The following is a 23255-nucleotide window of genomic DNA, read 5'->3' on the forward strand; positions in this document are numbered from 1 at the left end:
CAGTTTAACCTAAATACCTGTTATTTTCTTCAGTGACAGTTACATTTCCTGTCACAACAGCAGAACTTCCTTTCTCACTCTGGGGCTTGCAATGAAACCACTTCCTGTTGTGGTGAACAAGCTTTCTTACAAATAAAGTAACATGCACATGCACACTTTTTATTTCTGCACACGTAATGTTTACTCACATTTTGCAGCACATTAGTTTAACCAATGAATGTACACAACATTGCTTTAAATGAGATTATTAGAGATTATTCACAGATTCACAGGGTGGCGTGAAGATGTCCTCATTCACTTTAAAGGATCCATATCCTATGTAGAGACACAGAATGATACATCAGTTAATATATGGCAGCGTCTAACATTTAAAAATGCATAAAATTTAAGTGTTTCCTCCATACTTTGTAGTGTTCCCATGCTTTAATCTCAGAGTACAGGAAGTCCCCCGGGCAAGATGTGTTTACTACTTGTCTGTGTCCCAGCATGGTAAAATTCTCCTGTAGAAATCCATTCTTCACTCCACATTTAATCAAATGGTTGCGCACCAACTCCAAGGTGTATTGGGAGGGTATATCACTGTTGTAGTTCCCGATAAAAGCAACGCCGTACCCGACCTGATTACGACCTCTGGTGTGAGCTCCTTGTGACATCCAACCTCGACCTTCGTAGATGTAGCCATCAGACCCGACTACAAAACTTGACATGACCACAAACACATAATACTTGCGAGTTATTATACATTAACTGTCATCTAATAAGCATTCATTCAAAAAAGTAAGCAGATTAATGCCGTTCCCTGCTGAAAAGATTAAGTTGAAAACAGTAGGGGTGCGCGGGGCAAAAACTAACGTGGGGTTAGTTGTAACATGGACTGTTTACATTGTTGCACAAGGTTGAGCATTTTGGTTTTCCATTTTATCATGCTGCCAAAAGACAATCTCCCGCAAATTATTGGAAATGTATAATGTTTTTCCAGAGAGTTATTGATGAACGAGTGTTTTGGTGGAATGTAAGTAAATATTTTCATTATAAGTTTTTTTTCGGTTTCTAAGTTGGGTGTGTAAGATATCAAATCCAATGCAATGTCATATTAATCAGTGTCTTGTTGACTAAAACATAGCATCGTTTTGAAATATGTCTGCAGCTCTTAGCATCTTTTTTGTTGGGCTTGAAAATATTTTTACCCAGCGGGGTTCATTGTAACACTGTGTTACAACTAACCCCCTCAGCACCTACAATATGAAAACAACTAACGTCAGCATAATTGCTGGCTGCCATTTATTTAAATGTGCCTGTCTTATTAAAAATTGTGTTTTTAAAAATGTATTTTTGTTCATATCTTTAATATTGATTGAATAAGGTCACATCAAAGATTGAAATCATAATGAAATGAATGGCTAAAATCAGACTTTTATGCTCATTACCTCAGAATTTGATTTTTGAAACTGTAGTACGATTATTACAGACTGGGTCACATATAAAAAAATGTTTTGTCATAATTGTGCTGCTTTTTCCCACATATTTAGACATTTGTATCCATTTATAATTGAACTATTGTTAGAAAAGGGCTGGATGAATGAATACAGTGTGGATACCTGCCTATTATAGACAGATATATAAACAATATCCACTTCAAGTATATAGACAAAATAGTATTGAAATATTTGCTTGCAAACTTAATTTTTAGCAAGTGTTACAACTGGTACAAGTGTTACCACCTATGGGGTAAGTTGTAACGTTTGGACTTCTGTCACGTATGGTGTAATTGTCCAAGAATGGTAAGTACTAGAAACAAACTTTAAATGTTCATTTGTAGCAGAGATGTGTGTGTTGCTTGTGTAAAAAAATTAATCAAACTCAAATACTTTTTGAATGATTGAGCCAAAACCAAAAAGCGTTAGGTTGTGCCCCACTCTCTTCTTCTCGGCTGTTGTAGATGCTGGACCAACATAGTCATTTTGTTCAACAGTATGGACCTTCACAGATTATATAGAGGGATGACCTGATAGACCACCATCCAAAAAACAACAAAAGCTAATGCAACAGGACATTTAAACATTTGGCTTTTTATCAATGTAAATTTTATATTTGTGACATCCCGTTAAACAAAAATCACAAAAGAAATCTCTTTAAAGTCCATGTAATGTCTAATGTTAAATGTGTTCTCAGTTTGTGACACTGCAGAAAAATGTGATATTAACCAATCAACCGAATTTGAATGATTAAAAAAAAAGTAAAAAAAGTAAATAAAAATTCCAGACAGCAGACAACTCTGGCCCGTATCCACACCTGTGTTGCTGACTTCCGGTGTGGATCCAGCATGGAGTTGTCTTCTGTTTGGGAAGTTATCAAAATCTTGGAAAAACAGGCAGGATTATCTGCTCTTAAATGATGGGGGCGTGTCTGCTGTCGGTGATGAAACCACACCCACTCGCAGAAAAGCTGCCGTTTCTCTCAACTGTCAAATACCCAGTGTGCTCCAGTGTGTCATTGAGCTACCGTTTTAGCCCCGCCCAAATAATTCTTGAAGTTTGGAAAAACTGTTTGGTGTAACTCCACAATTCAGTACTACAGTCTTTGCAACGTGTTTCAGCAATACATTTCTAACATTTATCTCAGGTATTTCTCCTACAGATCAATAATATTTAAAGGTGAGCAAATTAAAACTTTTGCTCCTGCATTTCAGATTTTTCCTTTTGAGAAAATGACACAGAAACCTTACAAGAGTTTCAGATGAGATCTTACAGATACCACAAATTCCATATTATTTTATTTGAGCTCAAAACTCAACGTATTTTAACATTTATCCTATTTTTAGTTTTCCAAAGCAATGTTAGGAGACACATCTTAGACTAAGTTGATACTTAAGTAAAACACATCGGAATATGAAAAAGCAATCTCTACGAATTTAAATCAAGTAATGGCTGATGGTCTCACCTGTAGCCGATGTCATGCCACTTTCGGACTTTCTGGTGAAACTGTTGCATTGCCCTCATATTTTTGGAACACATCTGGAGGTTTACACAGGGTTTGCTAGGAATCTCTGTGTGGTGAATATAAAGGAAAGGCAGGGGTGGAGACAGGGAATCAAGAGGAACGTGGGGTGATGCTGCTCCCCATATACATCTTGGAATGATGGAAGGACAGTCTGAAATAGAATACATCTACATTTATGCAAAATTGGCAGTATTAAACATACTTTGTGGTAAAATTTTCTTATTTTACAGAAAATTTGTGCTCCACAAATATACTTTTAAACTCGATGATGCAGTTTTGGACCCGCCGGCAGGTCCGCAGAGTTAAAGGGTTAACACCCGAGAAAATGATTATAAATGATATGGATTAACTTACCCATATAACGCAGGACAAATTCTCTCATTCCCTCTTCTACAAGACTCTCTGATGTTATGTTCCCTTGCCATCTATAAGTTTGCAAGGCATCCGCTACCTTTTTTCGAAGCAATGATGGATTTGTAAGGTTTTTAAAATTTTGTCTGCGAAAGCGAGCCCTCAGGTGACTGTGGGAAGTGTGATCAAACTCTTCTACATTGTCTAAGTAATAGCTTTTGAGCATTTGACTTAATTTTACAACAACAGAAAGGTGATTCCCGAGTATAGCACCATCCATTCCCCCATGCACCACAGCATCAGTGGCCAAAGATGGTTGTCCTAAAAGACTGAAAACCATGGGAGTAGATATGCTGTCCCAACAACCATCCGGGCCAAGGAACTTAGCCATTGTTGAGTTTTGAAACTGAAGGAATGATAGGGCTAAATTCTTGGCCAGTGGGAGAAGGTAGTGGTTGTGATGTCGAAGATCATCTTCTGTAGCTTTTAGGCCATTTTCAATACCAAGAAGGAGGGGGGCAAGGGCAACAGTTGTGCCATCAGGAGTCAGAACGACTCCCTTTTCTTCACAACTATCTATTATGAAATGATTGACGGCTTTGCTGAAGAACCTGAAGAGCTTTCTGTTCACATTCAACTTTGGTGTAATGAAACTGTTGTTGGAATCTATGTAGTGAATATCGGTGGTATTGTCAGATGATCCTAGGAAACCGGAGGTGATGTTGTCACGTTGGCCTATAGTCTTGTGTAAACTCGACAACAAGGCCAGTGGAGTCAGTCTTGGGTTTAAATCTTCTAAGTGCTGAACAGCAGACACAAAGTGCTCCATGGTCCTCAAATGAACTGCTGTAACTGAAATATGTAATTATTTAAGGGATTTTCTGTCTTTATGTTGCTCAAAAAAGTATTTTCTTTTGGGGAACATCAAAGGTAACTACAGCCTTAGTCACCATTAACTGTCCAACACTGTAAAAAAAACTATTTGTTGGTTCAACTTAAAACTTACCTGGTTGCCTTAAAAGTTTGAGTTCATTCAACTTTAAAAATATTAGTTGACTCAAAAAAGTTGTGTAAAAATTGTTGTCGAATAATATATATATTTTTAAATGTAATTAACTAACTTTTAATGCAATCAAACACCTGAACACTGGAACAAATACCTTGAACAAATACCTTTTGGTTTCCTAAAGACGAGGGGAGATGGCGTTTTTGAGCAGAATGAAGTAAAAAGACAAATTTGTTTAAAATTATAAATAAGGATTACATTTTCTTTAGGTTTAAAGGAATAGTCCATTTTCTTAAAAGAAAAATCCAGATAATTTACTCACCACCATGTCATCCAAAATGTTGATGTCTTTCTTTGTTCAGTTGAGAAGAAATTATGTTTTTTGAGGAAAACATTGCAGGATTTTTCTCATTTTAATGGACTTTAATGGACACCATCACTTAACACTTAAAGGGATAGTTCGGCCAAAAACGATATTAAACCCATGATTTACTCACCCCCAAGCTGTCCGAGTTGCATATGTCCATCGTTTTTCAGACAAACACATTTTCGGATATTTTAGAAAATATTTTAGATCTTTCTGTTGATTAAATGTAATGTTACGGGGTCCAGCAATAGTCCACGACCTTCAAGTCCAAAAAAAGTGCGTCCATCCTTCACAAATTAAATCCAAACGGCTCCAGGATGATAAACAAAGGTCTTCTGTGGGTAATCCGTGCGGTGTTGTTGTAGAAATATCCATATTTAAAATGTTATTCACGTAATTAACTACCTTCCGGTTTCGCCGCCATCTTAGAGTCATCCGCATTCAGGATGAGCGCTTACGCAGCATACAGCGGTTTCTCTGTTGCTGCTCTGTCCCCCGCCCTCCGAATTTGTCATACGTCACTAAGAAAAGTGCGTACACTACGCTAATACTCTCTCCTGAGTCTAAGATGGCGGCGAAACCGGAAGGTAGTTAATTACGTTAATAACATTTTAAATATGGATATTTCTACAACAACACCGCACGGATTACCCTCAGAAGACCTTTGTTTATCATCCTGGAGCCGTTTGGATTTAATTTGTGAAGGATGGACGCACTTTTTTGGACTTGAAGGTCGTGGACTATTGCTGGACCCCGTAACATTACATTTAATCAACAGAAAGATCTAAAATATTTTCTAAAATATCCGAAAATGTGTTTGTCTGAAAAACGATGGACATATGCAACTCGGACAGCTTGGGGGTGAGTAAATCATGGGTTTAATATCGTTTTTGGCCGTACTATCCCTTTAACTCAACACATAACAGTATTTTTTTTAACGGAGTTTCAAAGGACTATAAACAATCCCAAACGAGGCATAAGGGTCTTATCTAGCAAAACAATTGTCATTTTTGACAATTAAAATAACAAATATACACTTTTAAACCACAATTTCTCATCTAGATCCAGTCCTGAAAGCGTTAGCGTGACCTCACGCAATACGTCATGACTTCAAGAGGTCACAGAGGACGAATGCGAAACTCCGCCCCAGTGTTTACAAGTGTGTTGGAAGAGGACCGTTCCGACGTTGTTGTTTGTGGAATGATACTAATTAATGTCGTTGTGTCAGTTTATTGTTTAAAATGTTCTGCAAATGTGCGTTTTATATATTTATTACACGGCTCTCTGGAATGCTTGATTCTGATTGGTCAGTTGAGACATTTGCAGGTTCGTTCTTTTCAAATAATAACCGCTCCAAAATAATAACGCATGGCCGGACTACTTGCACGAGTAAAATCGCTCCGCGCCAATAAAGATCAATAAAGATTACTGTCTGTTTGGCGCCATCTTGTGACAAACACTCGACAACCACGACGAGAGCTTACTGAGACTGAACTTGACAAAATAGAGCATGGCAGCTACGAAGCCAACACACAAAAAATACAGAATGGGCATTAAAACTTCTCAAAGACTGGTTAAAGAGAAAAAAATGGAGACAGACAAGTATGAAGCAGAGGATCTTAATAAGGTATTACGATCATTTTATGCATCTGTGCAAAGTTTTGCGGAAGGATAAAAATGTTAATTTAAAACAAATATGCCAATAAAATGTTTCAAATTCATATTCATATCCAGTTTTTTTTCTTATGTGACAAGTAGCCGTGTAATAAGCGGGATAATGTAGAGGCAGCCGGTAGTTATTGGGAAATAAGCCCCTTCAGTGTGATACAAGACCCTCCGCTTCGCGTCGGGTCCTGATCACACTGTCGGGGCTTATTTCCCAATAACTACCGGCTGCCTCTACATTATCCCTTACGTAACACGTGACCTCCCTAAGTCACTACGCATTTACGTTAGGTCGCGCTGGACCGGATCTAGACGAGAAATTGTGGTTTAAAAGTGTATATTTGTTATTTTTCTTGTCAAAAATGAAAATCTTTTCGCTAGATAAGACCCTTATGCCTCGTTTGGGATCGTTTATAGTCCTTTGAAACTCCGTTGAAAAAAAACTGTTACGTGTTGAGTTAAGTGTTGGTGTCCATTAAAGTCCATTAAAATGAGAAAAATCCTGCAATGTTTTCCTCAAAAAACATAATTTCTTCATGAACAAAGAAAGACATCAACATTTTGGATGACATGGTGGTGAGTAAATTATCTGGATTTTTCTTTTAAGAAAATTGACTATTCCTTAAAGAGATCCTGCAGTTTCCTGCTATTGCTCAAGTGGAAGGGGAGTTTACCCTAAAAACTTGACCCATTAGTTTACATTTTTATACAGTTTTTAATACTATATACACATTGTATTTTCTGCATGTATTTTATTAAAGAAACGTCTCGGTTACGGATGTAACCCTCGTTCCCTGAAGGAGGGAACGGAGACGTCACGTCGTGACCGACGAATTGGGAACTCGCTTAGAGAGACCAATCTGCTTCGTATACTACTAAAACGCCAATGAACTTGGCATTGAGATTTTGCATAATGCTGGCGCCGCCCCGCTAGGTGCGTATATAAGCAGCAGGTTCAAATAGGGAAATTAGCTTCTTTTCGCTAAGAAAGCCGGGAAAATGAGACCGGCCGATAAACAGCAGGTGGCAGCACCTGTGGCGACGGGACGTGACGTCTCCGTTCCCTCCTTCAGGGAACGAGGGTTACATCCGTAACCGAGACGTTCCCTTTCAGTCGGTCACTACGACGTCACGTCGTGACCGACGAATTGGGAATCCCTACCAAAACGCCACTAGGGGCTGACCTCTTCCAGTGTCTGCGTAAAGCCCTCCGGTTCCACTTAAGGAGGAGGAGATAGGTTTTAAGGCAGAAGGCCGGGCACTAGATGTTCCATAACCCCACAGTAGTGCCAGCGACTGGGAAGCGCCCTACCTGAGCGGGATAGGAACGCTGCGGAAGCCACCGCCCCTCTTAAGGGCTAATGGTGGGCGAAAGTCAACCGTAGTTGAGGAATAAAGACAGCCGTGGCTGTGTAAGCAAAGCAGTGCTCTGCTAAGGGAAACGTGGGCTGGTAGGATTAACCCCACGGAAAAATACTCACAAAGGAACCCGGTGGGACACAATGTGGAGCCCGAGCCAGACACGTAGGTTCGCGAGGATACGGCTAGTGAAAGGCTGACAGCCAATGCTCCGCAACAAAGGCTGCCAAGGCAGCGGAGGAAGAACAATTCAAACCATTACGCATTTTTGTTCTGAAGGCCTTCCATACTGACACAGTTATGAAGCATCAGTTGGAGGCTGCAAGCCGACGTGCGAGACTGCTCTCCGTGCCCCCCCTGATGAGGAAAGAACACGAGAGGATACAGGCTCGATACGAACACTGTAAAATCTAGTGAACGTATTAGGTGTCGCCCAACCAGCAGCTCTACAGATGTCTGTTAGCGAGGAACCACGAGCTAGAGCCCAAGATGAGGCAACACTCCGTGTGGAGTGCGCTCTCAAATTAAAGGGGCAAGGAATACCCTGAAGATTATAAGCCAGGGTGATAGTATCAACTATCCAATGAGACATCCTCTGCTTAGTGACAGCTTTCCCTTTCTGCTGGCCACCATAACAAACAAAGAGCTGGTCTGAGGTCCTGAGGCTTTGCGTGTGATCCACGTAGAGTCGCAGTGCGCGTACGGGGCACAACAAAGCCATGGTTGGGTCTGCGTCCTCCGGGGGCAGCGCTTGCAAGCTCACCACCTTATCTCTGAAGGGAGTGGTGGGAACTTTGGGCACGTAGCCTGGTCTGGGTCTCAGTGAGACAGCAGGACCAAACTAAAAGCACGAATCGTCAACAGAGAATGCATGTAAATCCCCTACTCTCTTCATGGAGGCCAATGCTATCAGGGTCAGAGTTTTCATTGATAAAAACATCAGACTCGTAGACTGCAAAGGCTCAAAAGGGAGACCTGAAGGCTTCAGCACCATGGACAGGTCTCAGGAGGAAAGAGGGAGGGCGCGAGGGGTTTAGCCTGCGAGCGCCTCTTAAAATGAAATAATTAAATCATGCCGGCCAACTGATCTGCCGTTGATAAGAGAGTGATGAGCAGAAATAGCGGCGATATCAACTTTAATGGCGGAGGGACAGCCTACCATCTAACCTATGTTAAAGACATAAAAGCACAATGTTAATGGGCATTCTCTGGGGTCCTCGCGTTGCGAAGAGCACCGGGTGACGAAAAAGGTTTCTTTAAGCGCGTAAGCCCGTCTTGTGGACGGTGCTCGAACCGCGTCGATGGTGTTAGATACCGCTTGCGATAAATCACCTAAACCTTGCGCGCGCTCAACGACCATACATGGAGATCGCACAGGTCGGGGCGCGGGTGCCATAATGTGCCCCTTCCTAAAGAAAGAAAGTCTTTCCTCAGGGGAAATCGTCAGGGAGGGGCTGTCGCGAGGAGCATTAACTCTGAAAACCAATCCAGTACGGGGCGACTAATAAAAGGCTCTCCTCGTCCTGCCTGACTTTGCACAGTGTCTGCGCAATAAAGCTCACTGGAAGGAATGCGTATTTACGCACCCCCCGCGGCCAGCTGTGTGCCAACGCATCCACGCCGAGGCTGCCCTCGGTTAGTGAATAAAATAGGCGACAGTGGGTATCGTCCGGCGACGCAAACAGATCTATCTACGCACAACCGAACTTCTTCCAAATTAGCTGGACCGTCTGGAGGTGGAGTCGCCATTCGCCGGGGGCGCAGCTCGGGAAGCGCGTCTGCCGCTGTATTGAGCGAACCCGGGAAGTAAATGGCACGAAGGGACCTCAGATGCTTCTGACTCCAGAGGAGGAGATGACGAGCGAGATGCGACAGGTGACGAGAGCGCAAAACCGCCTTAACGGTAAATAACGCAACAGTCGCAATGTTATTGGTGTCGGCTAATACATCCTTCCCTCGCATCTCCATAGCGGAGCGTACAAGTCCCAGATATACAGCGCACCGCTCGCGGCAGTTGGGGTGCTATGCACACCCCTGAGACTGCAAGCCCGTCATACGTGGCTGATCATCCCGTGCTGAGGGCATTGCAATATACAGAATGCCAGGAGACCCCTCAGGGGCATATCTTCTATCGGAAATGCCGGGTCTACCACAGGGAAAAATTTAAATGACACGCAGGTGCAATGTTTACACGGTGTATGTCGGTGTGCCACGCTCTCCTCGAGACTCGATCGTAAGCCAAAGCTGAAGCGGTCTCATATGAAGCAGCTCGGGCGGCGTCACAACCGCAGCATGCTGTCATATGTCCAGGAGCTTCTGAAATTGTTTCAGAGGGACCGCGTACTTCCCTCGAATTAAACCGAGGCAAGTCAGAACTGACTGGTTGCGCGCTCTTGTTAAACACGTCAATTAGTCGACCGAGTCTTATTTCCATACTGAGAAAAAGGATCCTCTGCACGGGGCAAAGTTGCTCTTTCCCAGTCGACCTGAAGACTTAAACGAGCGAGATGCCAAAGCATTAACTCTCTGTGTTCGCGCACGTCTGCCAAGAACGGGCTATTATAAGTCGACGTAGAAAAAAGCAGAATGCGAACAACGCTCTCTCTCTGACATTTTAATGCCGTGACTAGCACATGGAGACACGGAGAGAGAGAGACAGCTCGAATGGTGTACTTCGTATTAATATGCCCACCCCACGACGCAGAGCGAAAAACGGTCTAAAGCGAGGGGAGATGGACACATAAAGTACACGTCTACAGGTCTAAGGCTGCAAACCGATCTGAATATTGAAATACGAGCCTCGGCGTTATCATCCAAAAAGAACACCTTCGTAGAGCCGGTGCGTAAATCAAATCGATCGTAACCCGCCGCGTATTTTGGGTACTATGAGATAAAGGCTGGAAAAACCCTATCATCATCATCTCGGTAAGAGGGACTGGCTCGAACATCCTTCGCCAACAGGATATCGACTTTTGCACGCAGTACATGTGCATCGGACGCTTTCACTACAGTGAAACGAAAGCCCGAATTTTGGGGTGTGCCGGATTCGTAACCGAGGCGGATCGTGCGTAAAACCCAACGAAACGGGCTGGGAACTGAAGCCAAGCACCCAGGCACCGTACGAGGAGAAATAACGACACTACCGAAGTACCCGCGGTGGGGCAGCGAAGCGAGACAGGTGGGACTGCCGGTGCGTCTGCTGTGACAGCATAAACATCTACAGTATGTGTGTGTGACACTGACCTGAGCCCGCTGAGGGTGACGGTCGTCTGGTCTCCTCTGCGGAGAGCGCAGACTCCGATAAGGGTGCTGGTGGTCCGGTCTCCTCAGCGGAGAGCTCGGACTCCTCAGGTCACCCGCTGGCGATAGAGGAGAGGTAGGGTGAGCTGGTGTGTGCCCGCTCACGGCTCTCTCGATCCTCTGGAGACCTGGAGAGGGAAGAGGAATGCACTCTATGTGTGGTTAGTGGGTACCGGCTAAACAGCCGGTGGAACATATGCAAACCAAGGATTTTCCACCCGACCCTCTATCGGGGGAAGGAGCTCCATCTCCTGAAGAGTGATCCTCTGCCAATCCGGGTCGCCCTTCACTGGCCACTTAAACTCCCGAATCCGATTTTCACGGGAAGCGGCTAAGCGGGCGGGGCAAGCTGCTGACGACCGGTTCCCCTGCGCTGCCGAGATGGGGTCCGAGGAGGGGAACGGAGGTGGTCGCCGCAGGACGCCGACGGCGAGAGGCAGACTGAGGAGCCGGCGTGGTGGACCAAGGGCAGCTCTGTTCCGCCGGGGCATGACCTAGGAGATCGCCTCAGTCTGCGCAGCGGAGCTGTACGACTCCCCTGGCTCGCCGAAGAGGCCGGTCTGTGAGACAGGAGCATTCAAGTTGTTCTCGTCTGCGTCCGTCATGTCAGCCAGACACAGCCAAAGGTGGCGATCTTGAACCACTGAGGTGGACATCGCACGACTGAAGGTCGCGGCCTCCCTGGTAAATCCTTTGTGAGCCTGCAGCAACGTTATTACGTGCAGGGCTGAAGCCGCCTCTCCGGCATGCCTGATGGGCAGCGTCCGTAACCGGACGACTGTCTACAAACACGGGAGGGAAGGGTTGGGTGGTCCCTCCAGGAACGCCTCCCGCTCCACTGAAGGGGTCCCCGCCCTTAGCGGCTCCGTTGGTGAGGGAGGTGAGGGGTGAAAGCTGAACGGCCGGACGGCCGCAAATCACGTCAGCTCTTCGTGCCGTCGGGGAAGAAAGGCACAGGAGGAGAGGACCGAGAGGCCCGAGCAGCTCCGAAGTACCAATCATGTGGGCGGGACGGTTCGGGCGGAGAGGGGTTAACCTTTCCAACTCTACCGTCTCCGCCGCTCGCGGGCACGGCCGCCATCTCCGGAACGACTCTGCCTCGGAGGAAAAATGGACACCCCTCTGATGCTGCAGAAGTGACGGGACCAGAAGGAGGTCCAATGGATTCGGCAGACATCGTAGAACACGACTCTGCAGTCTCCACCGGAGCCTCAACCGGCTGAGGATGAGAAGGCCGGTAGGTGGAGGACGCATCCTCCGTCCTACTCAGCGTAGTGACGCGAAGGGCGCCCTGCGAGCGCTTGACAGCCGCACCATGGCGGCGTCAGCACTGCAAAGGCGCGGACAGCGTTCCCGTAGAAACGACAGTCGTCTCCGCAATCCAAGAGGGTTATGCTCTCACAGAGAGAACAGAAACTCTCCACGAACGCAGCCCCGGAGTGCTCGATGCCTGAGCACGAAGACAGCGCTCGTGACCGTCACTGGAACCCTTATAATTCTCGCATCCAAGATCGCACGGGCGAAAAGCTATCCTGAAAAGGACGCTGATCCCCGCATATACGAGAGAGTGGCTGCCTTTAACAAGGCACAAAGCTCTCTCGTATCACTCTTTTAGGGAAATTCACTCAGATGCTTAGTTGATGAGCGCACAGGAAGGCAACGCACACACTAAACTCAAAACAATAAACAGATGTAGAGCCGTGGAATAAGCGAAGCGTCCGCTGTGATACTGCTAGTTCAACCAACTTCAGCAATCAAATCCCAACAGAGTAAAGTAGCTTCTCAGTAGCAGATAAAGCCGGCTTTCGAAGCGAAAAAGCTAATTTCCCTATTTGCACCTGCTGCTTATATACGCACCTGGCGGGGCGGCGCCAGCATTATGCAAATATCTCAATGCCAAGTTCATTGGCGTTTTAGTAGTATACGAAGCAGATTGGTCTCTCTAAGCGAGTTCCCAATTCGTCGGTCACGACGTGACGTCGTAGTGACCGACTGAAAGGGAACTGAGAAATAATTATATATGAACACTATAACATTGCAAAAACAACAAATCCACTTTTGCAGAGTACTGTATATAAGGATACATCTTTTCTCCCCTGGTTATACGGTACATTGCGACTGTAGGAAATATTTACCATATCGGTTTTTAATCATGTTTTGTGTGTGGTCCCACAACATTGTTTTTACCGGCTGGCTTATTGAAACGGAAGTCTCACACACAAATAAAGGAAATATGTCACCATGGTGGATACACTTTACCATTATAAAAATAATTTGTACTTTTAGGGCACAGTATAATCTGGCAAATTGTGAAACAGCAGAATATTGTGACTTCCCCCTTTAAGAAACAATGCAATTTTAGAATTATAAAATGAAAATAACCAGATTTATATAATAATTCCTAAAAATGTAATAAAATATATAATTACAAATTATAGCTTGCTTACCAGTATTCTGAATGCCTAAGCATATTCCAGTCACGGTAATAATCCATAGTGCTTCTGGTATCATGCTCAGTACTGTCACTACTCGGTATACCACACTAAAGTGCTTGACTTGTAGTATGCAAAAGAGTCCAACTAGTAGTATATTATCTATATTCTATATCTATATTATATATTACAATGGTGTTCTTCTTTGTCACTGTGAAGTGTAAGGGATTACACGTGTGATGTTGTACGTGTGTGTATGTACCTTGATGTCAAAGTGAGTAAAGGTCTTCCCCATAACCTCAATTTAACTACAAATATTGATTTTTAGATGGCAGTGACAAATATGTTTGTTGTGCAAAGAGTTTTACTGGAAACGAGGAAAGGTCATGACTAGATTTAAGAAATGTATGGTATATAATGTCACAGCAAAACAGCAAGTAAAGATGTGCATACAGTTTAAAGCCTTTGGAGAAATTTGTAGCTACTGTGCTGATTTCCAAAAACAGCAAAGGCATTGTGCTGTTGAAGTCGTTCCCTCTTGTGGCCAAGAGAAGCAAGAGCAATTTACCCTGAAAACATCAAATTTGTAAAGGGGCTATGGGTAATATATATCCTCTTAGCTAAAAAGCGAAACATCAGCTGTTATTTCTCAATATATGTCAGACATGCTGGATTGTTATCACATGACCTCATCATCATAATTTCATATTTGAGTGACATCCAATTTAGAAGCCAAGAAAAAGTTTTATTAGGAAAAAATGTTTGTATTTTTAATTCAATTTTGTGTGATTATATTAGTTTTGCAAATGGCATCTTCTAGTTCATTCATCACACTGAAAACTAATTGCATTGTGGGATTCATTTTCCGTGCACAAATGTATCATGTCCTTAAATCCTTAAAAGTTTGTGAATCTAGGGAACAAAATTCAAGGTCCTGAAGTATTTGAACATAACATACATAGATTCAGGTAATTGAAAGTGCTTGAATCTATTTTATGCAAGAAGTTTTCTGGAAAAAAATCCATATTATTCCCTGTGTAGTGTAGGATTATATCATAAAAATTCTAGACTTTTTAAGCACACATACTAAACTGTTCACTTTAAATGCTTATATCTTCTGTATGCAAATGTGGATTTATAACAAAATGCTTTTTTGCATAGTTGTGTTTGACACATGAAAACGTCTCGGTTACGTATGTAACTGTTGGGGGAGAAGGGAATGAGAGGCTGCGTCTCCCTTGCCATACTTCCTGCATCCCTGTAATGCCGTCTTTGGCAATATTTCACATAGCGATATATTTCCGGGGTCCCGTGTCACCCTGTCTTTGTCGTTAAGCCTCGCCATTGGTTGAATGTGATATACACATTCAGCACACTTACCCCTGGAGGCGTCCCCAAAGTGTCACCGCAGTGACGCAGCGCAAGTTCCCTCGAAAGGGAACTGTAACAATGTATCTTAAAAGGTAACACGATGTAACCTTGTTCTCACTTAAAATGTGTCCCCACATTTAGTCCTTGCGTGTGTCTCAATCAGCTCCCTTGTTCAGTAGTCAGGGCACTGATCAGGGAGTCGGCCATTTTAAGGGCTGTCTCAATCGCAAAATCCGTTCAGTGCACTGGAACGTTCGTTCCCTAAAAATTCCCACAATGCAGCGCAAAAACCAGTGAGCATCGATGGTCCCTATGTTCCCTAACCGGAAATCACGTGACCTTTTCTTAAGCTCGCCAACCGAACATCACGTGATCCAACTCAATAAACTTTATAGGTGTGTTCGACTTCATGCGGCGCTACGCAGACCGATCAGCGGCTGACTTGAAGCAGTGCATTCCGGTTAGTATTTTTGTCCGACTTCAGCTGGCGCTGCATGCACGTGACTGTGTCATATGGTTTTTAAGTACCGCGAGAGCATTTCGAGAGTAGCCGGCTAGCTCAGCCGGTGCAGCTTCTCTAGAACGGCTGCCCGGAGTTGTGATGACGTAACAGCTTTACGTGATTGGTCGCCTCATTGATGACAACGATCACGTGCGTTTCAAGTTTAATCCAACCTTTAGTTCCACTAATAAACATAAATTTATGTTTTAAAACAGGAAAAAACACTTTAATATGCTTAAATATGTTATATTGTGTCGAGTAATAAAATAAAAATGAAAATAACAAACTCTATTGGTATTTTAATAATATAGGCTTGTTTCCCGTTATTTTCGGGTATACAGTATAAGCAGCAAATAAATATTCGATATAAAATGTTTCTGGTTGCAACTTTTTATTAAAAGGTTTGTTTTTATCAAATTCAGCTTTTAATTCACTTCATTTGCGATTAAGAAACAAGGAAACACGGCGCACACGTCACTACGGCAAGCAGCAGGTGTCCGGCTTGACGGCTCCGTCTTCAGTTCCTCCCTCGCCTTGGGGTTCTGAGCATGCGTCAAAACCGCCGCCATCTAAGGACAGGGGTCTTGTCATAGGAAGTATCTGGGTAAAGCTGCTATCTCCGCCTGTACTTCGAATTCATGGACGATGCCGGACTTTTGTGCTGCGTATGGATGTTAGGGCTACTAGCACTATGCATTACAGTTAGAAAAAGTCGATTTTCAAAATTTTAAAACTTTACTTTTTTTCTTGACCCAATGCTAAATATATGTCTGACTGTTGAAACGAACCAAAAGAAAACGAAGACATTCGCATTCATGACGATTTATGGTGATTTTATTTCCGTTACACCATTGCCTACAATGACGCTGATGCGGGATTCCCCTGTTTCAAGATGGCGGCTCTGTTTGACGCATTCGGTCCAATGAACTGCCGTAGCCAAGGCGACATCTAGTGTACATATCTATGGTATGCACACTGCAAAATCTAACCGGAAGTAGTAGGTCATCCGGGTACTTTTACTGTTTTTCGAATACTATGTATTCGGACATACTACTCGCCTCGCCTACTGCTTTTCGCGTACTATATAGTATGTAGTAGGCGGTTTCGGACGCAGCATTACTGTGCATTCAGACCGCCACCGGCGAGAGCGTCAATAAAAGCTCTGGCTGCCCTGCCAACGACGCTAAAAAAAAGTTGTAGTGGACGCTCTGACGCTCAAACGCATTCTCTGAACTCCTCTCAGGCGGAGGTTTCCGCCTTCCGATTGGTTGCCGCGGAACATTTTCGCCTTCCGATTGGTTGCCGCCGAACCGCGTCATATCTCATCATTACCATAAAGTTGAGCTGATTTCAACTTTCCTCGACGCTCACGGTGTACATGACCCATCGTTCAGACAGCCAGCGACGTTATCGCAGTGTGTCGTCCGTCTCTTTCAATGAGGCGTTTCTAAATCTGCTTGTCATAAACAAATGAGTACCATCCACTCCAGTAACTGACGAGAGAAGGATGACGTGAACTCCACTGCTTTGTTCTCATTGGTAGTCGCTCCCGAAAGTCGCTTGACATTTGCATAAAGTTAAACTTTTCTTAACTTTCTCGCGTCGCTGGACACGCCCATATGGTCGCCAACGATCACTTTCGCTCGTGTCGCCGGAAGTCGCCAGGTTTCCATTGAAATGAATGAGATCGCGTCACTCTGCTACTGCTTGTCGTTGGATGTCTGAATGGGGCGTGACGCGCCGCTGCTCGCCGAAGCTCGCGGCCGGCTCTCATTGTAAATGAATGACTTCCGGCCAGTTTGACGCTCTCGCCGGTGGCGGTCTGAATGCACAGTAAAACACATAATTCTGTGAAAACGAAAAGAGATTGTGTCCACTTGTTAAGAAATAACTCTATTTAAAGATTTTTAATGGCCTTTATGTCAGACGAACAGATCCTCGAACACTTATTAGACACTATTTGCGTTCATTTCAACTCATATTCCCCTCGTGCCCTTAAACGCACAAGGATAAAAATCCCTCAAGCACCACAATAATGCAACATTACCCGTTTCTTATGCCTAACTTTAGTAATATTAGTAATATAAACGTACCATGTAAACAGATTGAAAGTAAACGAAGACATAGCCCGTGATTAATTCACATTGACGGTGAACAAACAAATCTGTTAAAAAGCTAAATGTTATACTGTAAGCTATTTATAATCGATATAACGTTACGCACAACCAATTTAAATATCCAAAATTGTCCCCATGGTGTATTAAACTCTTTTAACATTTGATGCTTCGATGTGAAAGCAGAGAAATATCCTGACGACGACGCATTCGCAAAGCAGGCTTGATGTCTGCATATTTTCTTTACTTTAAACTCAATATTTTTACCTAAAATGTATAAAGGGCATCTTTATTACATCAAGACAAAAAAAATCATACATACCTCCTTTGTAGCCTTGCTTAAATGTATTATTGGTCATTTCAGATAAGCGCTGTGTCTGAGGTAAAGTTAACTGGAATTTTCCCGGTCTTTTCTGGACACGACCCCTCCCTCTCTTTGTGATTCATAACTTACAGAAGTTAGAGACAACTCACAAGTAGTTAAGACAATGTGTAACTTTGTGAAAACTTACAGACTTGAGTTGAATATCTAAAACGTGCTGTGTGTAGTAGAACTAAATAGCAAAAGTAAGTACACATAACTTAATGAGGCTGTTTTACAGTGTAGTGATTGAGGAGCAGGCCATCATGTGGTCGAACTGACAGAACAAGGCAAGGTGTTGACTGCATACTGCACTGCCATCTGTTGCCATTTATGATAAAGAATGACATTAGAGGATCATAAGGCCACAGTTTTCACAATAACGTTGTATTTAAAGGAACAGTATGTAAGAAATTTATATCAATTAATCATAAAATGGCCCTGATATGTCACTAGACATTAAGAAATCATTTTCATTTCAAATACTTATATCACTGCCAACAGTTGTCTGGCCAGGATATTGTCATTTAAAAAGTGGAGTTGCAGCCCTCAACTGATGTTTATGTTGTCATTTTGTGTATTGGCCACCAGTTGTGTGATTGCAGTACCAGTTTTAGCCACAAGTTTTGTTATTGCAATACCAGTTTTGGCCACAATCCTACATACTGTTCCTTTAATTTTGCTAAGTCATATATTATTGCACTATAAACATATGCATTTTATCCAGTAAATTTACCCATTTTTGGACATTGCAAAAATCCTGAACAATTTACTGTTTTCACGAATTCTAGCTTTAAAACATTATTTTCTCTCTTTTATGCGTTACATTAAATTAAAAAGATAGTCCAAACTAAACTTAAAATACTTGAAAGGTTCTTTACAGCGATGCCATACAATGCCATTTAGTCAAATGTTCTTTAAATAACCATTTCCTTGATAAATGTTTATAATCTGAAGAACTTTTTTACCTTAAATAAACTTTTGTGAAACAGGAAGGTTCTTCAAATGTTAAAGGTGCTTTAAAAACCATTTAGACAGAAAAGGTTCTTCAATGGCATTGTAAAGCACCTTTGTTTTTAAGGGTGTATACAATTTAAATTGCATAAATTAAATAAATTCATATTATGTCAAAATCCAGCCCACAATACAGTATTTCAGTCTTAGTTTATTCAGATTTTTTTTTTCAGTATTTCTGCAAACAAATTTTGTTCTTCTTAGTTAAATCCCTACCATGTCAATGCAGCTTGTATGTATGTATGTATATACTATTTTAACAGCGTGTTTATTTTCAGATCAATATATAATGAGAATAATTTTCATGTAGGTATTTTGTGCAGTGTGGTTGCCCTTTGTACCTGCATATGTCAGTTCACCTGGTAAATTCACAACTGCTGTAGAGATTTTTGCTATATTGGCTTCTAGTTTTGGCCTGCTCCTCTGCTTATTTGCTCCAAAATGTTACATTATTTTACTGAAGCCTGAAAAGAACACCAAGCACCATTTAATGGGAAAAGTTGCAAAATATAAAAGCATGCTTTTATTGTAAAATTGTACTTGCACTTTTTAAATAACGCTCCACTTTACTAATTTTACCAAACCTTATTGTATGAAATAACTGTGCAAAAAAACTGTTTAAAAATAATTTTAAAATGTTTTTTTTTAAATAATACACTATTTTACTATTTTTTTACTTAATAGCTAACTTCAGTTCTTCTTAAGTACCTCTTAAGACACTTTTAAGAATATCTAAGTGTACTTATCTGTGCTATTTTAAGAAGACTTCATAAATATGAACTAAAATGTGCTAAAAATATATTTAAAATAATTATTTAGTACCACTTGTAGTAAATGTGAACCCATAAATTTTTATTTAAAACCATTTCTTTTATTTGGATGAATTTCTCAGTCTTTTATGAGACTTATCAATTGTTATAATTTCTATTTGCTGGTCAATTATAAACAATAGGTATACTGATAGCAAAAACTTGAAAAAAATAACAGATGAAATTTCACTCCAAACTTTTGGTAAAACTTCAGAACCCTGTATAAGTCAATCAATGAAAACCTGAAGTGAGTGACGTGTTTGGTCAACATTTTAGAGTGAATAATGTGCTATATATGATATATGGTTGACTGCCTCCACTGAAAGCGTCCATCATTGCAAATTAAATGTTTAATTTTTTCTCTCTTCTGTTTTTATCAAGTTGAAAGTTTGAGACCAACATGGTTAAATAGCAGACTGAGGTCACTAAGGCATTCCTGTCAGTACTATCAAGCCTTGGTTATTGTTCTTGTGCCTCTTTATGTTGCCTTTTTTATGTAAAATATACTGCTTAAATGTAATAAATGTTTGTTAAAAATACATCTTTAAATATATGGGTAATGTGTGTGTTAGACCCTTGTTTATTGTACTTGTACTCAAATAAAAAAAAACAGTTGTTGAAAAATTATTTGATTTATTAAAATAATGACATTTAAGAAAATACATTTAATTAATATGACAATTTAATTATCAAAATCAGAAAAGTTATATTATTTCAGAAAAAGTCTTTGTAAATACGACATCTAAAATGCAAACAATTCATGTTAAAGGTGCAGTGTGTAATTTTTAGAAGGATCTCTTAAAAGATATGCAAAATAATATACAAAACTATATTATCAGTGGTGTATAAAGACCTTTTAAAATGAACCGTTATGTTTTTATAACCTTAGAATGAGACATTTTTATCTACACACACCAGTGGCGAACCGTGGGTACTTCAGCTGGGCCTTCAAAATATGCAATGAAGTGCAAATGCCTCTCCATCCATAATACTAGGCTATTCGTATTTTCGTTAAATCATACAGTGAACGTGTAAAAATTCTGAGCACGCAAAGTTAAATTACAGAATGGGCATTGTCTGCCTTTAAATGCAGTTTTAAAGTTTAAAATTACTTTAACTGATAAACACAAATACAGATTCTGCTGCTCTGTAATGACAGGGGCTCTGTAAATTTGCATTTAACAAGCTTAAATTATGTTCTTTAATTTATATTTTATTTTTTGGAAATATATATTTAGCTGTCGGATACCTTGTTAATCTTTTTCATAAGGGGAAATATAGCACCCTGCGTTCTCAGTGCACCTCCTTGTGGCTTATAACTGTTGTTATAAGATATCCAGGGCTCGCAAAATCGCTAGCCCGAGCCCCGAGGTCCCTGGGCTATTGCAAATTCTTGTCGGGCTACCAAAATGTATCTCCGCCCTGCCCATCGGGTATAGCGAGGTAAAAAATATTTTTCGCATTCTCTCAGATTTAGTTAGGAAATTATATTGTATGTAATTCGGCGTCGTCTGTCAGTCATTACTATCCTCACGTAACAAGTGAAACTGTCAGGAAGTAAAAGTATAATTAAACCCATTATTTTTCTCGTGTTCGCGTCATATGCACAGGCTCCTCACGCGCTTCTCCCAGCTGTGCTCTTCACGACTCACGAGTACACGCTTAAGTAATTTCGTTTTTACCTCAGCCCTATCAAGCTAGCCACAACGTCAATCACGTTTTCCGCCATTTACCTCAACCACTCTCACCGCAGAGATTCTGGCCATTAGACTGTATTAATATTAACGGTCTATGATCTTCGTCTTTGGTGTTTTACGGCAGCTCGCATCCAGTTTGTTGCATGATTAGGACTTCATGAAGGCTTACAATGTTTTGTTTTTTGCCCGCCCACTTGAAATCAAAACGTGATTGGTCGATTTGCCCGTCACTCTCCACACCAAAACACATAGCTTGGCCTTCCCTGGGATTCATGAAGTCCTAACCAATGAATGAGCCAGCTAACCGGGCCTTAATAGAGACGGACGATTCTGATTGGATTAGATGTTTTCATGACATGAACCTGACAGTAAGCTTAACGTTAGAACATAGATGAGAGAAAATATATTACATGTATTGTATTGGATTGAATTAAATAGAAATTAAAAAATGTAAAAACATATTTTTATTGAATATTATTTATTTGTATTATTATAATAAAAAATCTTTTTATTAATTTTTTTAGGCCTTCTCTGAAGGCGTAGAAGGCCCTGAAGGTTCCCCACTGACACACACTGAGGGTCCCCTTACATGGAAGTCGCCATTTTGTGCCGCCATGTTTCTAGAGAATTCCCTTAACGGACAAACTTTTTTACTAAGTTGTCTCCGACAATGAAATGTTTGTACGGTGGTGGCTATCGTAGCTTCTTTATGCATTTCAAAGGCGAGGGTTGGGCAGTGGACTGAGCCGTTGGTTGCAATTCACAACCTCATCACTAGATGTCGCTAAAAAGGTGAAGCAGTTATCAACAGGAGTCCACAGAAACGTGTAAGTGTATTTGATTTTAGACTTGTGAAGTTTTAGCGCAGTGTCGTTGCTAAGAAACGCTGTCTTGTTTACCTTTGTCTCACGTGCTGTAATCCGCGTTTGTTCTCGCGTGTCCTCGCGTGCTTTAGTGTATTACAGTAAAAACAGTAGTAGTTTCGGCCATTAACTTGTTGTTGATTGTTTTCGGGCGTGGCCTGCTGAGTTTCAGCCCACATTTGAAGCACTTATAAAACCAGTCAGTCCACCGCGGCAGCGGTCGCGTGCAGCCCTCGTCGTGTGAAGACCGAAGAGTGTAAAGACCATCGACTCTACCTGCGCGACTCCACCAAGCAGGGACACCGACTGGGCACTTGAGTATTGCACTTTTTGTACAAACCTTTTCTATTTATCTATATAGCACTCTTTTTCCTCTCTTGTACATTTCCTATTCTTATAATTTTACTATGTGCTTTCAAATCTCTACTGTCATTACAACTCGTAAATCTGTTGTATCACGTCGCCGTGGGAGAAATATTAATAACCTCCGCACTCTCCCACCTTCCACTATTGCCTCACTCTCTCTTCCCATTGGCTTATGGAACTGCCAATCTGCTGTCAACAAAGCAGATTTCATAACTGCCATTGCCTCACATTCTGGCCTTTCTGTTTTAGCACTTACTGAGACATGGATTAAACCAGAGGACACGGCCACTCCGGCTTCCCTCTCCAACAACTACACATTCTCACACAGTCCTCGCACAACAGGAAGGGGTGGAGGAACTGGTCTGCTCATCCCAAAGGACTGGAAATTCCAACAGCAAACCCCCTCATGTGACAGCAACTCTTTCGAATCGCATATTGTTACTATCATCCACCCTACTAAAATGCATTTTTTAGTTATCTATCGCCCCCCAGGTCAACTTGGACACTTCTTGGAGGAGTTAGACGTACTTCTGTCTTCATTCCCTGAGGATGGTACTCCTTTAGTAGTACTTGGTGACTTCAATATCCACCTGGAGAAACCACAGGCAGCTGACTTCAACACCCTGACTGCGTCGTTTGACCTCAAGCGAGTCCCTACTTCACCAACACACAGGTCTG

General features: G+C 41.9%; 1 protein-coding gene across 1 annotated transcript; it reads right to left on the reverse strand.

Annotated features, from left to right (window-relative positions):
* Nucleotides 1-164: 164 nt before the first annotated feature.
* pglyrp2 (peptidoglycan recognition protein 2) lies at nt 165-13732 on the reverse strand. Its single transcript, XM_065260183.2, has 5 exons — nt 13496-13732; nt 3355-4203; nt 2941-3151; nt 405-699; nt 165-315 (listed from the first exon to the last, which is right to left on the reverse strand). The coding sequence occupies exons 1-5, from the start codon at nt 13557-13559 to the stop codon at nt 295-297; spliced, it is 1440 nt and encodes a 479-aa protein (XP_065116255.2). The 5' UTR covers nt 13560-13732; the 3' UTR covers nt 165-294.
* Between the last annotated feature and the right edge of the window lie 9523 nt (nt 13733-23255).

Source organism: Paramisgurnus dabryanus, chromosome 7, assembly GCF_030506205.2.
Source record: "Paramisgurnus dabryanus chromosome 7, PD_genome_1.1, whole genome shotgun sequence".
Taxonomy (NCBI): Eukaryota; Metazoa; Chordata; class Actinopteri; order Cypriniformes; family Cobitidae; genus Paramisgurnus; species Paramisgurnus dabryanus.

Excerpts from the sequence above, each read along its gene's own strand:
- pglyrp2 (XM_065260183.2), bottom strand. The coding sequence starts at position 13,559 with ATGATACCAGAAGCACTATGGATTATTACCGTGACTGGAATATGCTTA. Across the intron at positions 4,204-13,495 it reads CTTAGGCATTCAGAATACTG|TTACAGCAGTTCATTTGAGG; the intron begins GTAAGCAAGCTA and ends TACATATTTCAG. Across the intron at positions 316-404 it reads AAGCATGGGAACACTACAAA|GATATGGATCCTTTAAAGTG; the intron begins GTATGGAGGAAA and ends GTCTCTACATAG.